The 18,067-nt window shown below is 45.8% G+C and overlaps 1 protein-coding gene across 1 annotated transcript in view; it reads right to left on the bottom strand.

Annotated features, from left to right (window-relative positions):
• Positions 1-13,305: 13,305 nt before the first annotated feature.
• The window catches only part of LOC140391556 (mitogen-activated protein kinase kinase kinase 20-like), a 249,041-nt gene continuing 244,279 nt past the window's right edge, over positions 13,306-18,067 (bottom strand). Inside the window, exon 20 of the mRNA XM_072476180.1 lies at positions 13,306-16,845. Coding sequence (XP_072332281.1) covers positions 15,995-16,845 — 851 coding nt within the window. The 3' untranslated portion in view covers positions 13,306-15,994. The remainder of the gene's footprint in view (positions 16,846-18,067) is intronic.

Below are 18,067 nucleotides of genomic sequence, written 5' to 3'. Positions count from 1 at the left end.
CTGTGCTGTAATCCCAGCTAATTTACAGTAATTTACTGGGGATTACTATTTTTCAGAGTTAGGATAAAATATAATTTTTATATTGTTATTTTGATGTCTGACACTAGTAATAATGTAAACATTAGCTGAGTCTGATATTGATGGTAATTATATATAGATTTAAATTTAAGACAAGTCTTTCACTGTTATTGCTAACACAATTGAAATTGTGGTCCTTTCATTTATCCCAAGTTTTACTTGGAAGGGCCGGTCTCCTGTGGTGTTTGGAATGGGATAAGCAAAAAATATAAATTATAAAAAGAACAAGGAAGGCAAGAACTAACTATAATAAATAACATGCACATTTATAAAAGTCATAAGATGAATAAAATAAAGACAAAATACCAGAAAACTTCAGAAAACAAACTGGAACGTAGAATTTATTAGAAGCTCAAACTTCCAGCTGTTGTAGAAATGTTGCCACACAAAGGGACAATAACCCCTATTGTATCATTTTTACATGAATTGACTAAATAAGTTAGTGTTGGGTTAATTCATTAATAATGGAGTTAATTCATATTCACTGGAATACGAAAGTAAGGTTTTCATCCGTGATTTAAAGAAAACCATTTGTCCTATCAAAATGTATCGCTCTATCACATTATCACATTAACACTGTCACCAGAGGATGCTACTGCATTCTAAACAAGCCCATGTTATGGCATCTAATTAGCCCTTCATGTCAGTTTGGCTGAATGGTAGTACTCACCTCTGTATTAAAGCGCCGCTCCAGAGCTTGAGCATATAGGCCGACAGGTCTAGAGAGTCAGTTAGAACTGTGCATTCAGTGCAACAGCCTGGAGCCTCGAGCTGATCCAAGAAAAGGACACCTACACAATGCTTCCTGATCATTTTATTAACTATTTTTATTTACCTGGCACTTTCACAATCAGACTATGCAGATTAAGTAGATAGTATTTAGCATTATGTATGGTAAAATGTAAACGGAACTGAATGGAGACACTGCAAAGCAAACGTCACTGCTGTAGCGATACTGCATTGTCAAAGTTTACATTTTTTGACAAAATCTTAAAGATTTAAGTTATTGAAGTAGAATTCTCAGAAAATGAGTTCTACCAGTTTGTTGGCTAAAGTAGCAATAGTTATATCCCATAATGAGTTAAATTAATCCTCTTAAATCCATTTTAAGTGAAATTGAAGTTCAAATAAAAGTGTATACATTTTGTATTAAACTAAATTATTCTTTTTAAAATCTGACCTTTATGGATCAATACATAGATATATATCCAACAGCTGCAGAGCCTATAGAAATTATACATATCTCTCTCTTAACATTTCTACATGTCGTGCCAAAGCACTAGTGTTGAGAATTTATTCAAAAACACACACTCAGCAGTACAGGAAATGCCTGCTAATTACTGTAACTGAGACATCTCCTATTCTTTGCAGGGAAGCATGGAATAGGCCAGGCCTTAATACACAACTGCCATCAATGCCAATCCATTTGAATAGTAGTGGCATGATCCAAGAGACGTAAATTACATAATGTCAGTTCTTCCTTTCCTGCACACAGAGATAGGACATTTAATAAATAGCAGCCCAATCAGAGCTTTCAAGATTCATCTGGCTAACGTTGATAGATTAAAGGACGTAGGTGAAAATGCAACATCTATCACTGGGCCACCTATTTCAAATATTTTAAGAAGGAAAGATTGAAAAAGAAATTGCATTTATATTGTGCCTTTCATGTCTTCAGGACCTTCCAAAGTGTTGTGCCACCAGTAAAATACTTTTGTTGTGCTGTCATTGTTGTTATGTAGGCAAATAAGGCAGCCAAATCATTTACAACATAGCCCCACAGGGCTAAGTGACCAGTTAGTCTATTTACTGGTATTAGTTGTAATTGGGGATAGTATAGTTAGGGGCATTGGCACTGTTCTCTGTGACCAGGATCGAGAATCCCGAAGTTTGTGTTGCCTGCCTGGTGCTTGGGTTTGGGATCTCTCTTCTGGGCTGCAGAGGAACTTGGGGCGGGATTCTCAGATCCTACGGCGTCAACATGGCCTCAGAAGCAGCAATTCTGACCCCTACAGGGGGCCAGCACGGCACTGGAGCAGCCCACGCCGCTCAAGCTGCCGATCCTGGCGTCAGATGGGTGGCGCGGGTCTGCGCATGCGGTGGGACCGGCGCGATTGCTGTGCATGCGCGGTGTCTCCCTTCTCTGCGCCAGCCCCGACGCAACATGGCGTAGGGCTACAGGGGCCGGCGCGGAACAAAGGAGGCCCCCAGCCCGAGAGGCCGGCCCGCTGATCGGTAGACCTCGATCGCGGGCCAGGCCACAGCGGAGCCCACCACCCCCCCCCCCCCCCCCCCCCCGGGGTCGGACCCCCCTCCCCCCACCAGGTCACCCCCGGATCTACTCACGCCGATGTCCCGCCGGGTAAGACCAGGTTAGAATGGCGCCGGCGGGACTTGGGTTTTATTGGACGGCCGCACGGCCCATCCCGGGCAGATAATCAGTGGGGGGGGGGCGTAGAGGGGCCCCCAACTGGTGCCGCGCCAACCGTGCTGGCGCCAATGCGCCAATTGTCCACTCTCCGGAGAATCGCATCCCGGTGTCGGGGCGGCGTGGCACGATTCGCGCCGGTCACAGCGATTCTCCGGCCCGGCCCCGGTGTGAGAGAATCCCGCCCTTGGAGTGGGAGGGTAAAGATCCGGTTGTTGTGGTTCACATAGGTACCAATGACATTGGTAGAACAAGGATAGAGGTTCTGCTAAGCGAGTGTGAACAGCTCGGAGCTAAATTAAAAAGCAGAACCAAAAAGATAATAATCTCTGGATTACTACCTGAGCCACGAGCTAACTGGCACAGGGTCAATAAGATTAATAATAATAACAATCTTTATTAGTGTCACAAGTAGGCTAACATTAACACTACAATGAAGTTACTCTGAAAATCCCCTCGTCGTCATACTCAGGCCCCTGTTTGGGTATACTGAGAGAGAATTCAGAATGTCCAATTCACCTAACAAGTAAGTCCTTCGCGACTTGGGAAGTAAACGCATGGCTCAAAGATTGGTGTGGGGGGAATGGCTTTGAATTCATGGGACATTGACACCAGTACTGGGGAAGAGTGACTAGTTCCGATGGGATGGTCTTCATTGGAATCATGCTGGGAATAGAGTCCTGGCGAATCGCATAACTAGGGCTTTAAACTAAATAGTGGGGGGAGAGTTCAGATGTATGGCAAATTAGAACATAGAACATACAGTGCAGAAGGAGGCCATTCGGCCCATCGAGTCTGCACCGACCCACTTAACCCTCACCTCCACCCTATCCCCTTAACCCAATAACCCCTCCTAACCTTTTTTGGTCACTAAGGGCAATTTATCATGGCCAATCCACCTAACTTGCACGTCTTTGGATGAAATCGGAGCACCCGGAGGAAACCCACGCAGACACGGGGAGAACGTGCAGACTCCGCACAGACAGTGATCCAGCAGGGAATCGAACCTGGGACCCTGGTGCTGTGAAGCCACAGTGCTATCCACTTGTGCTATCGTGCTGCCCAATTGGAAAAACAAAGTTAAAGGAGAACATAGAAGAGCAGGTTAATGATGAAGACTTTAAACTAGTTTAAGGAGCCAAGGGCTGAGGAGAGATTAGTAAAATTTCCAGACCACTTAATAGAACAGAGAGTATAGAAGCTGGCAGGAATCTAACTTCAGGCAGAGCGAACAAGGTGACAAATATGCAAAGGGAGGTGGTCAATGCAGGACTGAGGGTGTTGTACCTAAATGCACGCCGTATACAGAACAAGGCTGACGAGGGGAGACAAGGACAGCATAAAAGCAAAAGAAAAAGTATACAAAGTGGCGAGGATTAGTGTGAAAGTAGAGGATTGGGAAGTCTTTAAATGCGAGCAGAGGATAGGGCAGCATGGTGGCGCAGTAGTTATCACTGCTGTCTCACGGCGCCGAAGACTCAGGTTCGATCTTGGCCCTGGGTCACTGTCTGTGTGGAGTTTGCACATTCTCCCAGTGTCTGCGTGGGCCTCACCCCCACAACCCAAAGATGTGCATGGTAGGTGGATTGCCCACTCTAAATTGCCCCTTAATTGGAAAAAAGAATTGGGTACTCTAAATTTACTTTTTAAAAAGTGAGCAGAGGACAACTAAAAATGCAATAAGGGGGTAAAAGATGAAATAGGATTGTAAGCTAGCTAGTAATATAAAAGAAGATAGGAAGAGTTTTGTTTCAATATGTAAGAGCTAAGAGAGAGGCAAGAATAGACACTGGGCCACTGTAAATTGGGGCTGGAGAAATAATAATAAGAAACAAAGAAATGGCAGAGGAACTGAATAGTTACTTTGCATCAGTCTTCATGGTGGAAGAATTCCAGGTGAATCAAGGGGCAGAGGTGAGTGTAGTGGTCATCACTAAGGAGAAGGTTCTGGGGAAACTGAAAGGTCTGAATGTGGATAAATCACCGGACCATTGGACTACACCCAGAATTCTAAAGGAGATAGCAGGAATTGTGGAGGCATTGGTGGTGATCTTTCAGGATTCACTGGAGGCAGGTAGGGTCCCAGTGGACTAGAAAATGGTGAATGTAACATCACTGTTTAAGAAGGGAGGGAGGGAGAAAACAGGAAATTATAGGCTGGTTAGCCTGACTTTGGTCATTGGAAAGATTTTAGAGTCCATTATTAAAGATGAACTTGCAGGGTACTTGGAAGTGCATGGTAAAATAGGACTGAGTCAGAACGGCGTTGTCAAAGGGAGGTCATGTCTGACAAATCTGTTAGAATTCTTTGAGGAGGTAACAAGAAAATTAGACAAAGGAGAACCAGTGGGCGTGATCTATTTGGATTTCCAGAAGGCCTTTGACAAAGTGCCATAAAGGAGGCTGTTAAATAAGTTAAGAGCCCATGGTGCTAAGGGTAATATACTGGTATGGATAGAGGATTGGCTGACTGGCAGAAGGCAGAGAGTGGGGATAAAGGAGTCGTTTTCAGGATGGCAGCCGGTGACTAGTGGTGTCGGTGCTGGGACCACAACTTTTCACAATATATAGTAACGACCTGGAAAAAGGAACTGAGGGCATTGTTGCTAAGGGTAGAGAATGCAACCCCGCTATTCAAAGAGGGAGGGTGAATAGAATAATCTCACAGTGCTCTGACTGTGAGATGTGGCAGGTCCGAGAGGCTTCCAGCGTCCCGGACGGCTTCATCTGCAGAAAGTGCACCCAACTGGAGCTCCTCACAGACCGCATGGTTCGGTTGGAGCAGCAATTGGGTGCATTTAGGAGCATGCAGGTAGCGGAAAGCGTCATAGATCGCAGTTATATAAATGTGGTCACACCCAAGGTGCAGGCAGAGAAATGGGTGACCACCAGAAAGGGCAGGCAGTCAGTGCAGGAATCCCTGTGGTTGTCCCCCTCTCGAACAGGCATACCCCTTTGGATACTGTCGGGGGGGATAGCCTATCAGGGGAAAACAGCAGCAGCCAGAGCAGTGGCACCACGGCTGGCTCTGATGTTCAGAAGGGAGGGTCAAAGCGCAGAAGAGCAATAGCAATAGGGGACTCTATAGTCAGGGACATAGATAGGCGCTTCTGTGGATGTGAAAGAGACTCCAGGATGGTATGTTGCCTCCCTGGTGCCAGGGTCCAGGATGTCTCCGAACGGGTAGAGGGCATCCTGAAGGGGGAGGGCAAAAAGGCAGAGGTTGTTGTACATATTGGTACTAACGACATAGGCAGGAAGGGGCATGAGGTCCTGCAGCAGGAGTTCAGGGAGCTAGGCAGAAAGTTAAAAGACAGGGGGCGTCATTCTCCGACCCCCCGCCGGGTCGGTGAATGGCCGTTGGCCGCCGTGAATCCCGCCCCCGCCCCCGCCGAAGTCTCCGCTCCCGGAGATTGGGCGGGGGCGGGAATCCGGCCGCGCCGGTTGGCGGGACCCCCCGCTGGATTCTCCGGCCCGAATGGGCCGAAGTCCCGCCCAGGAATTGCCTGTCCCGCCGACGTAAATCAAACCTGGTATTTACCGGCGGGACCAGGTGGCGTGGGCGGGCTCCGGGGTCCTGGGGGGGGGGGCGCGGGGCGATCTGACCTCGGGGCCCACCGATCCGCGGGCGGGCCTGTGCCGTGGGGGCACTCTTTCCCTTCCGCCTCCGCCACGGTCTCCACCATGGCGGAGGCGGAAGTGACTCTCCCCACTGCGCATGCGCGGGAAACTGACAGCGGCCGCTGACGCTCCCGCGCATGCGCCGCATTTCCGCGCCAGCTGGCGGGGCAACAAACGCCATTTCCGCCAGCTGGCGGGGCGGAAATCCCTCCGGCGTCGGCCTAGCCCCTCAATGTTGGAGCTAGGCCGCCAAAGATGCGGAGACTTCCGCACCTTTTTGCCGGCGCGATGCCCGTCTGATTTGCGCCGGCTTTGGCGCCAGTCGGCGGGCATCCCGCCGTTGGGGGAGAATTTCGCCCAGGACCTCTAGGGTTGTAATCTTGGGATTACTCCCTGTGCCACATGCCAGTGAGGCTAGAAATAGGAAGATAGAGCAGCTAAACACGTGGCTGAACAGCTGGTGTAGGAGGGAGGGTTTCCGTTATCTGGACCACTGGGAGCTCTTCCGGGGCAGGTGTGACCTATATAAGGATGGGTTGCATCTAAACTGGAGAGGTATAAATATCCTGGCCGTGAGGTTTGCTAGTGTCACACGGGAGGGTTTAAACTAGTATGGCAGGGGGGTGGGCACGGGAGCAATAGGTCAGAAGGTGAGAGCATTGAGGGAGAACTAGGGAATAGGGACAGTGTGGCTCTGAGGCAGAGCAGACAGGGAGAAGTTGCTGAACACAGCGGGTCTGGTGGCCTGAAGTGCACATGTTTTAATGCAAGAAATATTACGGGTAAGGCAGATGAACTTAGAGCTTGGATTAGTACTTGGAACTATGATGTTGTTGCCATTACAGAGACCTGGTTGAGGGAAAGGCAGGATTGGCAGCTAAACGTTCCAGGATTTAGATGTTTCAGGTGGGATAGAGGGGGATATAAAAGGGGTGGCGGAGTTGCGCTACTGGTTAGGGAGAATATCACAGCTGTACTGCGGGAGGACACCTCAGAGGGCAGTGAGGCTATATGGGTAGAGATCAGGAATAAGAAGGGTGCAGTCACAAAGTTGGGGGTTTATTACAGGGCTCCCAACAGCCAGCGGGAGATAGAGGAGCAGATAGGTAGACAGATTTTGGAAAAGAGTAAAAACAACAGGGTTGTGGTGATGGGAGACTTCAACTTCCCCAATATTGACTGAGACTCACTTAGTGCCAGGGGCTTAGACGGGGCAGAGTTTGTAAGGAGCATCCAGGAGGGCTTCTTAAAACAATATGTAGACAGTCCAACTAGGGAAGGGGCGGTACTGGACCTGGTATTGGGGAATGAGCCCGGCCAGGTGGTAGAAGTTTCAGTAGGGGAGCATTTCGGGAACAGGGACCACAATTCGTTAAGTTTTAAAGTGCTGGTGGACAAGGATAAGAGTGGTCCTAGGATGAATGTGGTAAATTGGGGGAAGGCTAATTGTAACAATATTAGGCGGGAACTGAACAACCTAGATTAGGGGCGGATGTTTGAGGGCAAATCAACATCTGACATGTGGGAGGCTTTCAAGTGTCAGTTGAAAGGAATTCAGGACTGGCATGTTCCTGTGAGGAAGAAGGATAAATACGGCAATTTTCGGGAACCTTGGATAATGAGAGATATTGTAGGCCTCGTCAAAAAGAAAAAGGAGGCATTTGTCAGGCTAAAAGGCTGGGAACAGACGAAGCCTGTGTGGAATATAAGGAAAGTAGGAAGGAACTTAAGCAAGGAGTCAGGAGGGCTAGAAGGGGTCATGAAAAGTCATTGGCAAATAGGGTTAAGGAAAATCCCAAGGCTTTTTACACGTACATAAAAAGCAAGAGGGTAGCCAGGGAAAGGGTTGGCCCACTGAAGGATAGGCAAGGGAATCTATGTGTGGAGCCAGAGGAAATGGGTGAGGTACTAAATGAATACTTTGCATCAGTATTCACCAAAGGGAAGGAATTGGTAGATGTTGAGTCTGGAGAAGGGTGTGTAGATAGCCTGGGTCACATTGAGATCCAAAAAGACGAGGTGTTGGGTGTCTTAAAAAATATTAAGGTAGATAAGTCCCCAGGGCCTGATGGGATCTACCCCAGAATACTGAAGGAGGCTGGAGAGGAAATTGCTGAGGCCTTGACAGAAATCTTTGGATCCTCACTGTCTTCAGGTGATGTCCCGGAGGACTGGAGAATAGCCAATGTTGTTCCTCTGTTTAAGAAGGGTAGCAAGGATAATCCAGGGAACTACAGGCCGGTGAGCCTTACTTCAGTGGTAGGGAAATTACTGGAGAGAATTCTTCGAGACAGGATCTACTCCCATTTGGAAGTAAATGGACGTATTAGTGAGAGGCAGCATGGTTTTGTGAAGGGGAGATCGTGTTTCACTAACTTGATAAAGTTTTTTGAGGAGGTCACAAAGATGATTGATGCAGGTAGGGCAGTGGATGTTGTCTATATGGACTTCAGTAAGGCCTTTGACAAGGTCCCTCATGGTAGACTCGTACAAAAGGTGAAGTCGCACGGGATCAGGGGTGAGCTGGCAAGGTGGATACAGAACTGGCTAGGTCATAGAAGGCAGAGAGTAGCAATGGAAGGATGCTTTTCTAATTGGAGAGCTGTGACCAGTGGTGTTCCGCAGGGATCAGTGCTGGAACCTTTGCTGTTTGTAGTATATATAAATGATTTGGAGGAAAATGTAACTGGTCTGATTAGTAAGTTTGCAGACGACACAAAGGTTGGTGGAATTGTGGATAGCGATGAGGACTGTCAGAGGATACAGCAGGATTTCGATTGTTTGGAGACTTGGGTGGAGAGATGGCAGATGGAGTTTAATCCGGACAAATGTGAGGTAATGCATTTTGGAAGGTCTAATGCAGGTAGGGAATATACAGTGAATGGTAGAACCCTCAAGAGTATTGAAAGTCAGAGAGATCTAGGGGTACAGGTCCACAGGTCACTGAAAGGGGCAACACAGGTGGAGAAGGTAGTCAAGAAGGCATATGGCATGCTTGCCTTCATTGGCCGGGGCATTGAGTATAAGAATTGGCAAGTCATGTTGCAGCTGTATAGAACCTTAGTTAGGCCACACTTGGAGTATAGTGTTCAATTCTGGTCGCCACACTACCAGAAGGATGTGGAGGCTTTAGAGAGGGTGCAGAAGAGATTTACCAGAATGTTGCCTGGTATGGAGGGCATTAGCTATGAGGAGCGGTTGAATAAACTTGGTTTGTTCTCACCGGAACGACGGAGGTTGAGGGGCGACCTGATAGAGGTCTACAAAATTATGAGGGGCATAGACAGAGTGGATAGTCTGAGGCTTTTTCCCAGGGTGGAGGGGCCAATTACTAGGGGGCATAGGTTTAAGGTGAGAGGGGCAAGGTTTAGAGTAGATGTACGAGGCAAGTTTTTTACACAGAGGGTAGTGGGTGCCTGGAACTCACTGCCGGAGGAGGTGGTGGAAGCAGGGACGATAGTGACATTTAAGGGGCATCTTGACAAATACGTGAATAGGATGGGAATAGAGGGATACGGACCCCGGAAGTGTAGAAGATTGTAGTTTAGTCGGGCAGCATGGTCGGCACGGGCTTGGAGGGCCGAAGGGCCTGTTCCTGTGCTGTACATTTCTTTGTTCTTTGAGGGAGAGAGAAAACAGGGAACTACAAACCAGTGAGCCTAATACCTGTAGTAGGGAGTTGCTGGAGTGCATTATCAAGGTTTTCATAACACAGCATTTGGAAAGCAGTGGTGTAATCAGTCAAAGTCAGCATGGATTTACAAAAAGCAAAATCATGCTTGACAAATCTACTAGAATTCTTTGAAGCTGTAACTAGTAGTGTTGACCAGGGAGAACCAGTGATGTGGTTTATTTTGACTTTCAGAAGGCGTTCGACAAGGTCTCATAAAGCAAATTGATATGTAAAGTTAAATTACAGGTAGTGTCTTGGGATGGATAAAAAGCTGGCGAGCAGATAAGAAGCAAAACGTTGGAACAAATAAGTCTTTTTCTGATTGGCAGGCAGTGACAATGGGGTACCGTAGGGATCTGTGCTGGAACCCCAACTGTGCACATTATATATTAGTGATTTGGACAAGCGAACTAAATGTATTATCTCCAAATTTGCAGATGATACAAAGTTGGGTGGGAGAGTGAGTTATGAGGAGGATGCAGAGATGCTTCAAAGGGATTTGGACAGGCTGAGTGAGTGGGCACGTGCATGGCAGATGCAGTATAAATAGAACAAAGAAAACTACAGCACAGGAACAGGCCCTTCAGCCGTCCAAGCCTGTGCCGATCATGATGCCCGAACTAAATAAAACCTTCTGCCCTTACTCTGTCCATATCCTTCCATTTCCTCCCTATTCATGTGCCCATCAGATGGCTCTTAAATGTAGCTAATGTGCCTGCTTCCACCACACACTCTGGCAGCGCGTTCCAAGCACTCACCACTCTGCGTGAAGTACTTACCCTGCACATCTCCCTTAAACTTCCCCCTCTCACCTTGAACCTGTGCCCCCTAGTAATTGACACTCCCACATTTGGTAAAAACCTCTGACTACCCACCCTGTCTAGACCTCTATCAGGTCTCCCCAGCCTTTGTCTTTCCAGTAAAAACAATCCTGGCTTATTCAACGTCTCCTCATAGCCCACACCCTCGAGATCAGACAACATCCTGGTGAACCTTCTATGCACTCTCTCCAAAGCTTCCACATCCTTCTGATAATGTGGTGACCAGAACTGCATGCAATACTCCAAATGCAGCCTAACCAAAGTTTTATATAATAATCTTTATTATTATCATAAGTAGGCTTACATTAACACTGCAATGAAGTTACTGTGAAAATCCCCTAGCTGCCACACTCCGGAGCCTGTCCAATTCACCTAACAGCACGTCTTTAGAGACTTGTGGGAGTCCCATAGGAAACTGACACAGCATGGGGAGAATGTACAGACTCCACATAGACATAGCTGCAACATGATTTCCCAACTCCTGTACTCAATGCCCCGGCTGATGAAGGCAAGCATGCCATATGCCTTCTTAATCACCTTGGTCATGTGTTTTTCCACTTTCCAGGAACAGTGAACCTGCACGTCCAGATCCCTCTGTGAGGTTACCTGCTTAGGTCGAAAAATGGGAAGGCAGATTATTATTTGAATGGGTGTAAATTGAGAGAGATGGATACTCAGCAAGACCTTGGTATCCTTGTGCATCAATCGTTGAAAGTGCGGTACAACAGGCAGTAAAGAAGGCAAATGGTTTGTGGGCCTTCTTAACAAGAGGATTTGACTTTAGGAATTGTGATGTTTCACTGCAATTGTATAGAGCATTGGTGATGCCACACCTGGAGTATTGTGTGCAGTTTTGGTGTCCTTATTTGAGGAAGGATGTTCTTGCTGTGGAGGGAATGAAGAGAAGGTTTACCAGGCTGATTCCTGGGATGGCAGGACTGTCATATGAGGAGATTCTAAATCAGTTTGGATTATATTCATTGGCATTTAGAAGAGTGAGAGGGGATCTCATAGGAACTTACAAAATTCTAACAGGATTAGACAGGGTCGATTCAGAAAGAATGTTCCCGATGGTGAGGGGGTACAGAACTAGGGGTCATAGATTGAGGAGAAGAGGTAAACCTTTTTGAAGCGAGGAAAAATATATTCACCCGGAGAGTGGTGAATCTGTGGACTTCGCTACTACTGAGAGTAGTTGAGGCCAAAGCGTTGTGTAATTTCATGAAGAAATTAGATATAGCTCTTGGGGCTAAAGGGATCAAGGGATATGGGGCGGGGAGGGGGAGAGGCGGGATCAGGGTATTGAGCTTGAAGATCAGCCATAATCATAATGAATGGTGGAGTAGGCTCGAAGGGCCTTCTCCTGTTTTTATTTGAGGAGGAATTTCTTCAGCCAGAGGGTAGTGAACTGTGAAACTCTTTGGCGCAGAAGGCTGTGGAGGCCAAATCACTGAGTGTTTTTAAGACAGAGATAGGTAGGTTCTTGATTGATAAGGGGATCAGGGGTTATGTGGAGAAGGCAGGAGAATGGGGGTGAGAAAAATATCAGTCATGATTGAATGGGCCGAGTGGGCTAATTCTGCTCCTATGTCTAATGGAAAAATGCTAGCCACAACACTTGGGCTTCCCTGTTTTTCCCTGTCTAATACCTTGTGATCACTTACATCCATCTGCAGAAGAGGCCAGGATCTCAATTTAAACAAATGTTTAACTGATGAATATGAAGATGATGCTGTGGCATCAAGTGTATGAAATCCCTTCCGAACAAAATTTTGAAAAATCCACCTGAAAGACAGTGGCTAATCTAATCAGTTTCCACGGTGAAAGAAATAACTGTGCAATCTTTAAACTATATCCAAGCAAAATTCGATTTGAAATCAGTGTTCTGATTTGTAGGCATTCTACTAAAATGTTGTCTATTTCCTACAATCTGCTGAAGGTTGGAAAAACTGTAAGACTGATTTCCTGCTTGAATGTAACACTTCACCTTCATATCTGTATCCTTCAGTGTTATCCCCTCACTCCCAACTAGCTCTTAATAAATGCTACCACAAATTGGTCATTAATTGTTTCCAAGAGAAACAAGAGAATGAAGATATGCAAGGAGATGCAAAGAGGAAAAGGCAAATGCAAGATGTAGAGATCTAAAAAAAAGTTTCTGAGAGGAAGGGATGCTGACAATGGTCCTTCAAGGAGCTTTTAGAGCATTATTCCTTCAATTTGTTATGGTGAATCCATCAGGCAGAAGTCCCTTTAATGTTGCAGCATTTCAAGAAGTAGGATATAGATCGACAACGACATTTCCCAATACAATTTAGTTCTTGTCTTGGCTATGAGAATGAGGGCTAACTGCTCCTTGATTATTTTCAGTTAAATCATGGAACTCGGAATCCCTGACTGTCCTAAAGGTCCAGGCCCAGGGACCTGGTTTAGCGCTAAGGATATATTTACATATATTAACCTCTTCGAGGTCTAATGTATAATGTACACTTCTAAGAATATCCAGGATCTAAATTTATTAAGTCAATGGTGCAAATAAAATATAATTATTTTGGCTGAAGTTTATTGCCAAATCATGACAAAAAGAAACGAAGGGATGGGCATTGCATTTTGTATATAAACAGTATTTTTTGTCCATAAGATAAGGTACCCTCTTTTAATGCTATAGAAAATCTAGCAACAAAAAAAGTGTCAAGATTTTAATAATCAAATATGGATCAAATTTGCAAACATAATAACAAAAACATTTGAACAGGAGTAGGCCATTTAGCCTCTCAAGCATACTTTGATCACGGCTTTCCTGTGACCCAACTCCATATACATTAGGTTAACAAAAATCTATCAATCTCAGAGTTAAAATTAATAATTGACCGTGTGTCAACTGCTGTTTTCAGGACAGAGTTCCAAACTTCTACTATTTACATGAAGAAGTGTTTCCTAATTTCACTCTTGAAATTTTTTCTCTGGCTATAATTTTTAAGACTATCGGAATCCCCGACCAGTGGAAATAGTATTTCTTTAACTACCCTATCTTCTCCCCTTAATCCTGAAAACGTCAATCAAATCGCTGTTAACATTCCAAATTCCAGGGAATACAACCTTGGTATATGTAATTTCTCCTCATAATTTGATCCTTGAAATTCAAGTATCATTCTGGGAAACCTATGTTGCATTCCCCTCCAAAGTCCAGAGATCCTTCCCCAGATGAGATGCCTGGATCTGTTCACAGTATTCCATGTGCGGTCTAACTAGGGGCGTGATCTAACCAAACCCCCATGTGCCCTCCACATTCACACAGGGCACAGCCGACCTCATCCCTGCTGCGCGGAAAATGCCCGCTTAGCATCCTGGTAGTGCCAGCCTGGCAGTGTCCCTGCCAGTGCCATCTGGGCACTTTGGTAGTGTCAGGTTGGCAACCATGTGGCAGTGCCAGGGTACCAGGCTGACAGTGCCAGGGTGCCCAGCATTGTCAAGGTGCCACCCTGTCCAGAGGGCAGCACCTTGGGGTCTCCGATCCCAGGGGGACCACCATGAGTGCCGTTCCATCTGGTCCCCATTTGTGGAGATCAGCACTGAATGGCCCTCACCCGAGGTCTCCAAGGTGAGGGAGTTAGATCCCACACCTTGGTTATATCTCGGGAATGCATAGTAGAGTGAGACTAGCTGCTTCACTCTCATATGCAGATTTGCCAGAAAGTGACCCTGTCCACAATGCGCCGGATTCACATCACGTCATCTCGCAAGATCGCATTAGATCTCACGAGGAATGTCAAGCCAGGTAGATCCCGGAAGTGATATCTCCTGGCATCTACCAACCACGCCGCTTTTCGGATGCAACGCGAACAGTAAATCTTGTCCAAGGTCTATGTTTGGTTGCAGTCTAACTTCTGCATCCTTGTATTCTAATTCTCTAGATATGAAGGTGAACATTCCTTGAAAGTTTTTCATTATCTTTTGTACCTGTTCATGACATTTTCAATGATCTGTGTACATGGACCCTCCTCCCCATGTCACCCAAAGTCTCTTTGGAGCTTTCTGTTTTTTTTCATCATTTAGAAAGTACTCTTATAACCTTTTTAGGAACACCTCATACTCGCTTACATTGAAACCCAAATGCCTATAGTTTTGCCCATTCAACGTCTCTGTGATTTATTGCTTCAGCTACAATGTTAATAATAATAACCTTTTATTGTCACAAGTATGAAGTTACTGTGAAAAGCCCCTAGTCGTCACATTCCGGCGCCTGTTTGGGTAAGTGGAATTGAACCCGCGCTGCTGGCCTTGTTCTGCATCATAAACCCGCTGTCTAGCCCACTGTGCTAAACCAGCCTTTGATAACAGTGCCCCATCTCTGCATCATCAGAAAACTTGGATATGTGGCTTTCTATCCCATCATAAATGTCACATAAATGTGGTGAATAATTGAAATCCAAACACAGATCCTTGTGGGATACCACCAATTATACCTTGGCCATATTCCTACTCTCTGTCTCTTACCATCCAGGCAATTTTCTAATCAGATAAATAATTTGCCATCAATTCCCTGAGTTTCAAATAATTTGCCTTCGTTTCTATGGCAGGATGTCCATAATAGGTTTCTGAATCCCCATGTATTGATTTAATCCGTGACAATGGAAAGAAAAACAGTCCAGGTTGAGATATTCATGTCTGTAATCATACACTGTCAAGACAGTGTGGGTATTCATGTGTATGGGAGTGTCTCTCCCACGGTGGAGCAGTGGTTAGCACTGCTGCCTCACGACGCTGAGGACCCGGGTTTGATCCCGGCTCTGGGTCACTGTCCATGTGGAGTTTGCATATTCTCCCCGTATTTGCGTGGGTTTTGCCCCCACAACCCAAAGCTGTGCAGGGTAGGTGCATTGGCCATGCTAAATTGCCCCTTAATTGGAGAAAATTAATTGGGTACTCTAAATTTAAATTTTTTAAAATGGGAGTGTCCTCCCTCTCTGTACATATTTAACTAACATCTATCCACCATCAGCACACACACCCTACACATCGATTGCCCCATTGCTCACTTTCTCTAATGCACTCATATTGGTAAATTACCAGAGCATTGCAGTTATCCATTCAAACCTACGCCTGCATAGAGATAATGTTATATGGGGTACAGTACCCCACAAATTTACCATGATTCAATTTGCTTACCACTGAGTTTTGACCCAATAATATAAATTAGCTCAGCAAAGGCTTATATTCTTTCAAACACTCCCAATTCTAGTCAAGTCTATTGTACTCTCTCCATTAGCGGGCTCGATCCATCTGCTTGAAGAATTCCAGATTTTTTAAATGGGCAAGTAGAAATGCCATTTTCAGTTAACACAAATAGAAATGATCTTCTACGAAGCTCTGTCAGAACAATCGGCTGCGTCCTGCTCCTCGTCCTCTTCCTCTACCTCTAGATACTTTAAAAGATTCACTTTTCTGAGATTTTCTGTGCCGTTCAACTTTAATCCAATCTCCTTCATTCAATTTGCTTTGTCTCTCCTCACCTGTGTCCTTTCTACCGATAACGCCAGCAACTGACACCTCTGAGACTGCACTATTAGCTGAACCTAAATGTTGCTGAAATCGCTTTTCTGGGTTTCTGTCAGTACCCCATGACTTTGCATGCTGAGAACGGGTGGACGGAGTAAACCTTTTTTCTGATGATTGACACCCAGAGTATCGTCGGAGATGTGTGCTTTTGCTTCTCTCCCTGCCGTATTCCTTCTCCTTGTCCCCAATTCTACTACCACGCATGAATGTTGGGCTAACTGCTTTTCTACTAATGTGGCTTAGTCCCTGAGAGCTGATTGGTTTATTAAACAAGGCATCACTGGAATCATTACTCTGATAGCCACTGCTTTGTCTACTGGTAATACGGTCTCTTTCCAAAAAGCTGTTTGAAGTTGTGCTTGATAGGCTACTTCCCTCAGAGCTCAGATGTACAGTAGAAAGGCGGCTGCTTAACCCCATTATTGTAGGTGACGGGCTAGAGCTTCGTCTGGATTGAGTCATTGTAGGAGTGGCGATGTGAAATCTGCTGGGGCTCTGCACTCGTCTTACAACTGCAGCATAAGTATCTTGCTGATCAAATAACGTTAAAAACTGAGGTAGCATCATGGAACTGGAAGTGCTCTGGTTAGGAGCAGAATATTGCGGAGGGACAGTTGTAGATATTTTGTGCAACTTTAAAGCATTGAACCACTGTTGGCGAATGTCTGGAATACAAAAACATGCACAAAGGTTAATTCAGCACCTGACATCAATGATTTTGGATAACCATTTTGCAAAGGAAAATATTTGTATTTATTTTAAGTTACTTTGTTTATCAAGCCTACTTGTTGAAAAAAGCAAATCTGACGTCTAAAAGTCATGGTAAGATCAAGGAACAACTGTACCAGGCTGCACGATGGCGCAGTGGTTAGCACTGCTGTCTCACGGCGCCGAAGTCCCAGGTTCAATCCTGGTCCCGGGTCACTGTCAATGTGGAGTTTGTACATTCTCCCAGTGTCTGCATGGGCCCCACCCCCACAATCTAAACATAAGAACATAAGAACTAGGAACAGGAGTAGGCCATCTGACCCCTCGAGACTGCTCCGCCATTCAATGAGATCATGGCTGATCTTTGTGGACTCAGCTCCACCCTCCGGCCCGTACACCATATCCCTGAATCCCTTTATTCTTTAGAAAGGTATCTATCTTTTTCTTAAAAACGTTTAAAGAAGGAGCCTCAACTGCTTCACTGGGCAAGGAATTCCAGAGATTCACAACCCTTTTGGTGAAGAAGTTCCTCCTACACTCCGTCCTAAATCTACTTCCCCTTATTTTGAGGCTATGCCCCCTAGTTCTGCTTTCCCCGACCAGTGGAAACAACCTGCCCGCATCTATCCTATCAATTCCCTTCATAATTTTATATGTTTCAATAAGATCCCCCCGCATCCTTCTAAACTCCAATGAGTACAGTACCAGTCTATTCAACCTCTCGTCATAATCTAATCCCCTCAACTCTGGGATCAACCTAGTGAATCTCCTCTGCACTCCCTCCAGTGCCAATATGTCCTTTCTCAGGTAAGGAGACCAAAACTGAACACAATACTCCAGATGTGGCCTCACCAACACCTTATACAATTGCAGCATAACCTCCCTAGTCTTGAACTCCATCCCTCTAGCAATGAAAGACAAAACTCGATTAGCCTTCTTAATCACCTGTTGCACCTGCACACCAACTTTGTGCGACTAGTGCACCAGCACACCCAGGTCCCTCTGCACAGCAGCATGTTTTAACATCTTACCGTTTAAATAATAATCCATTCTGCTGTTATTCCTCCCAAACTGGATAGCCTCACACTTGGCAACATTGAATTCCATCTGCCAGACCCTTGCCCATTCACCTAACCTATCCAAATCCTTCTGCAGACTTCCGGTATCCTCTGCACTTTT

Source organism: Scyliorhinus torazame, chromosome 2, assembly GCF_047496885.1.
Source record: "Scyliorhinus torazame isolate Kashiwa2021f chromosome 2, sScyTor2.1, whole genome shotgun sequence".
In the NCBI taxonomy this organism is placed as follows: domain Eukaryota; kingdom Metazoa; phylum Chordata; class Chondrichthyes; order Carcharhiniformes; family Scyliorhinidae; genus Scyliorhinus; species Scyliorhinus torazame.
The sequence above is the reverse complement of the archived record's forward strand: the minus strand, read 5'-3'. Positions and strand labels throughout refer to the sequence as shown.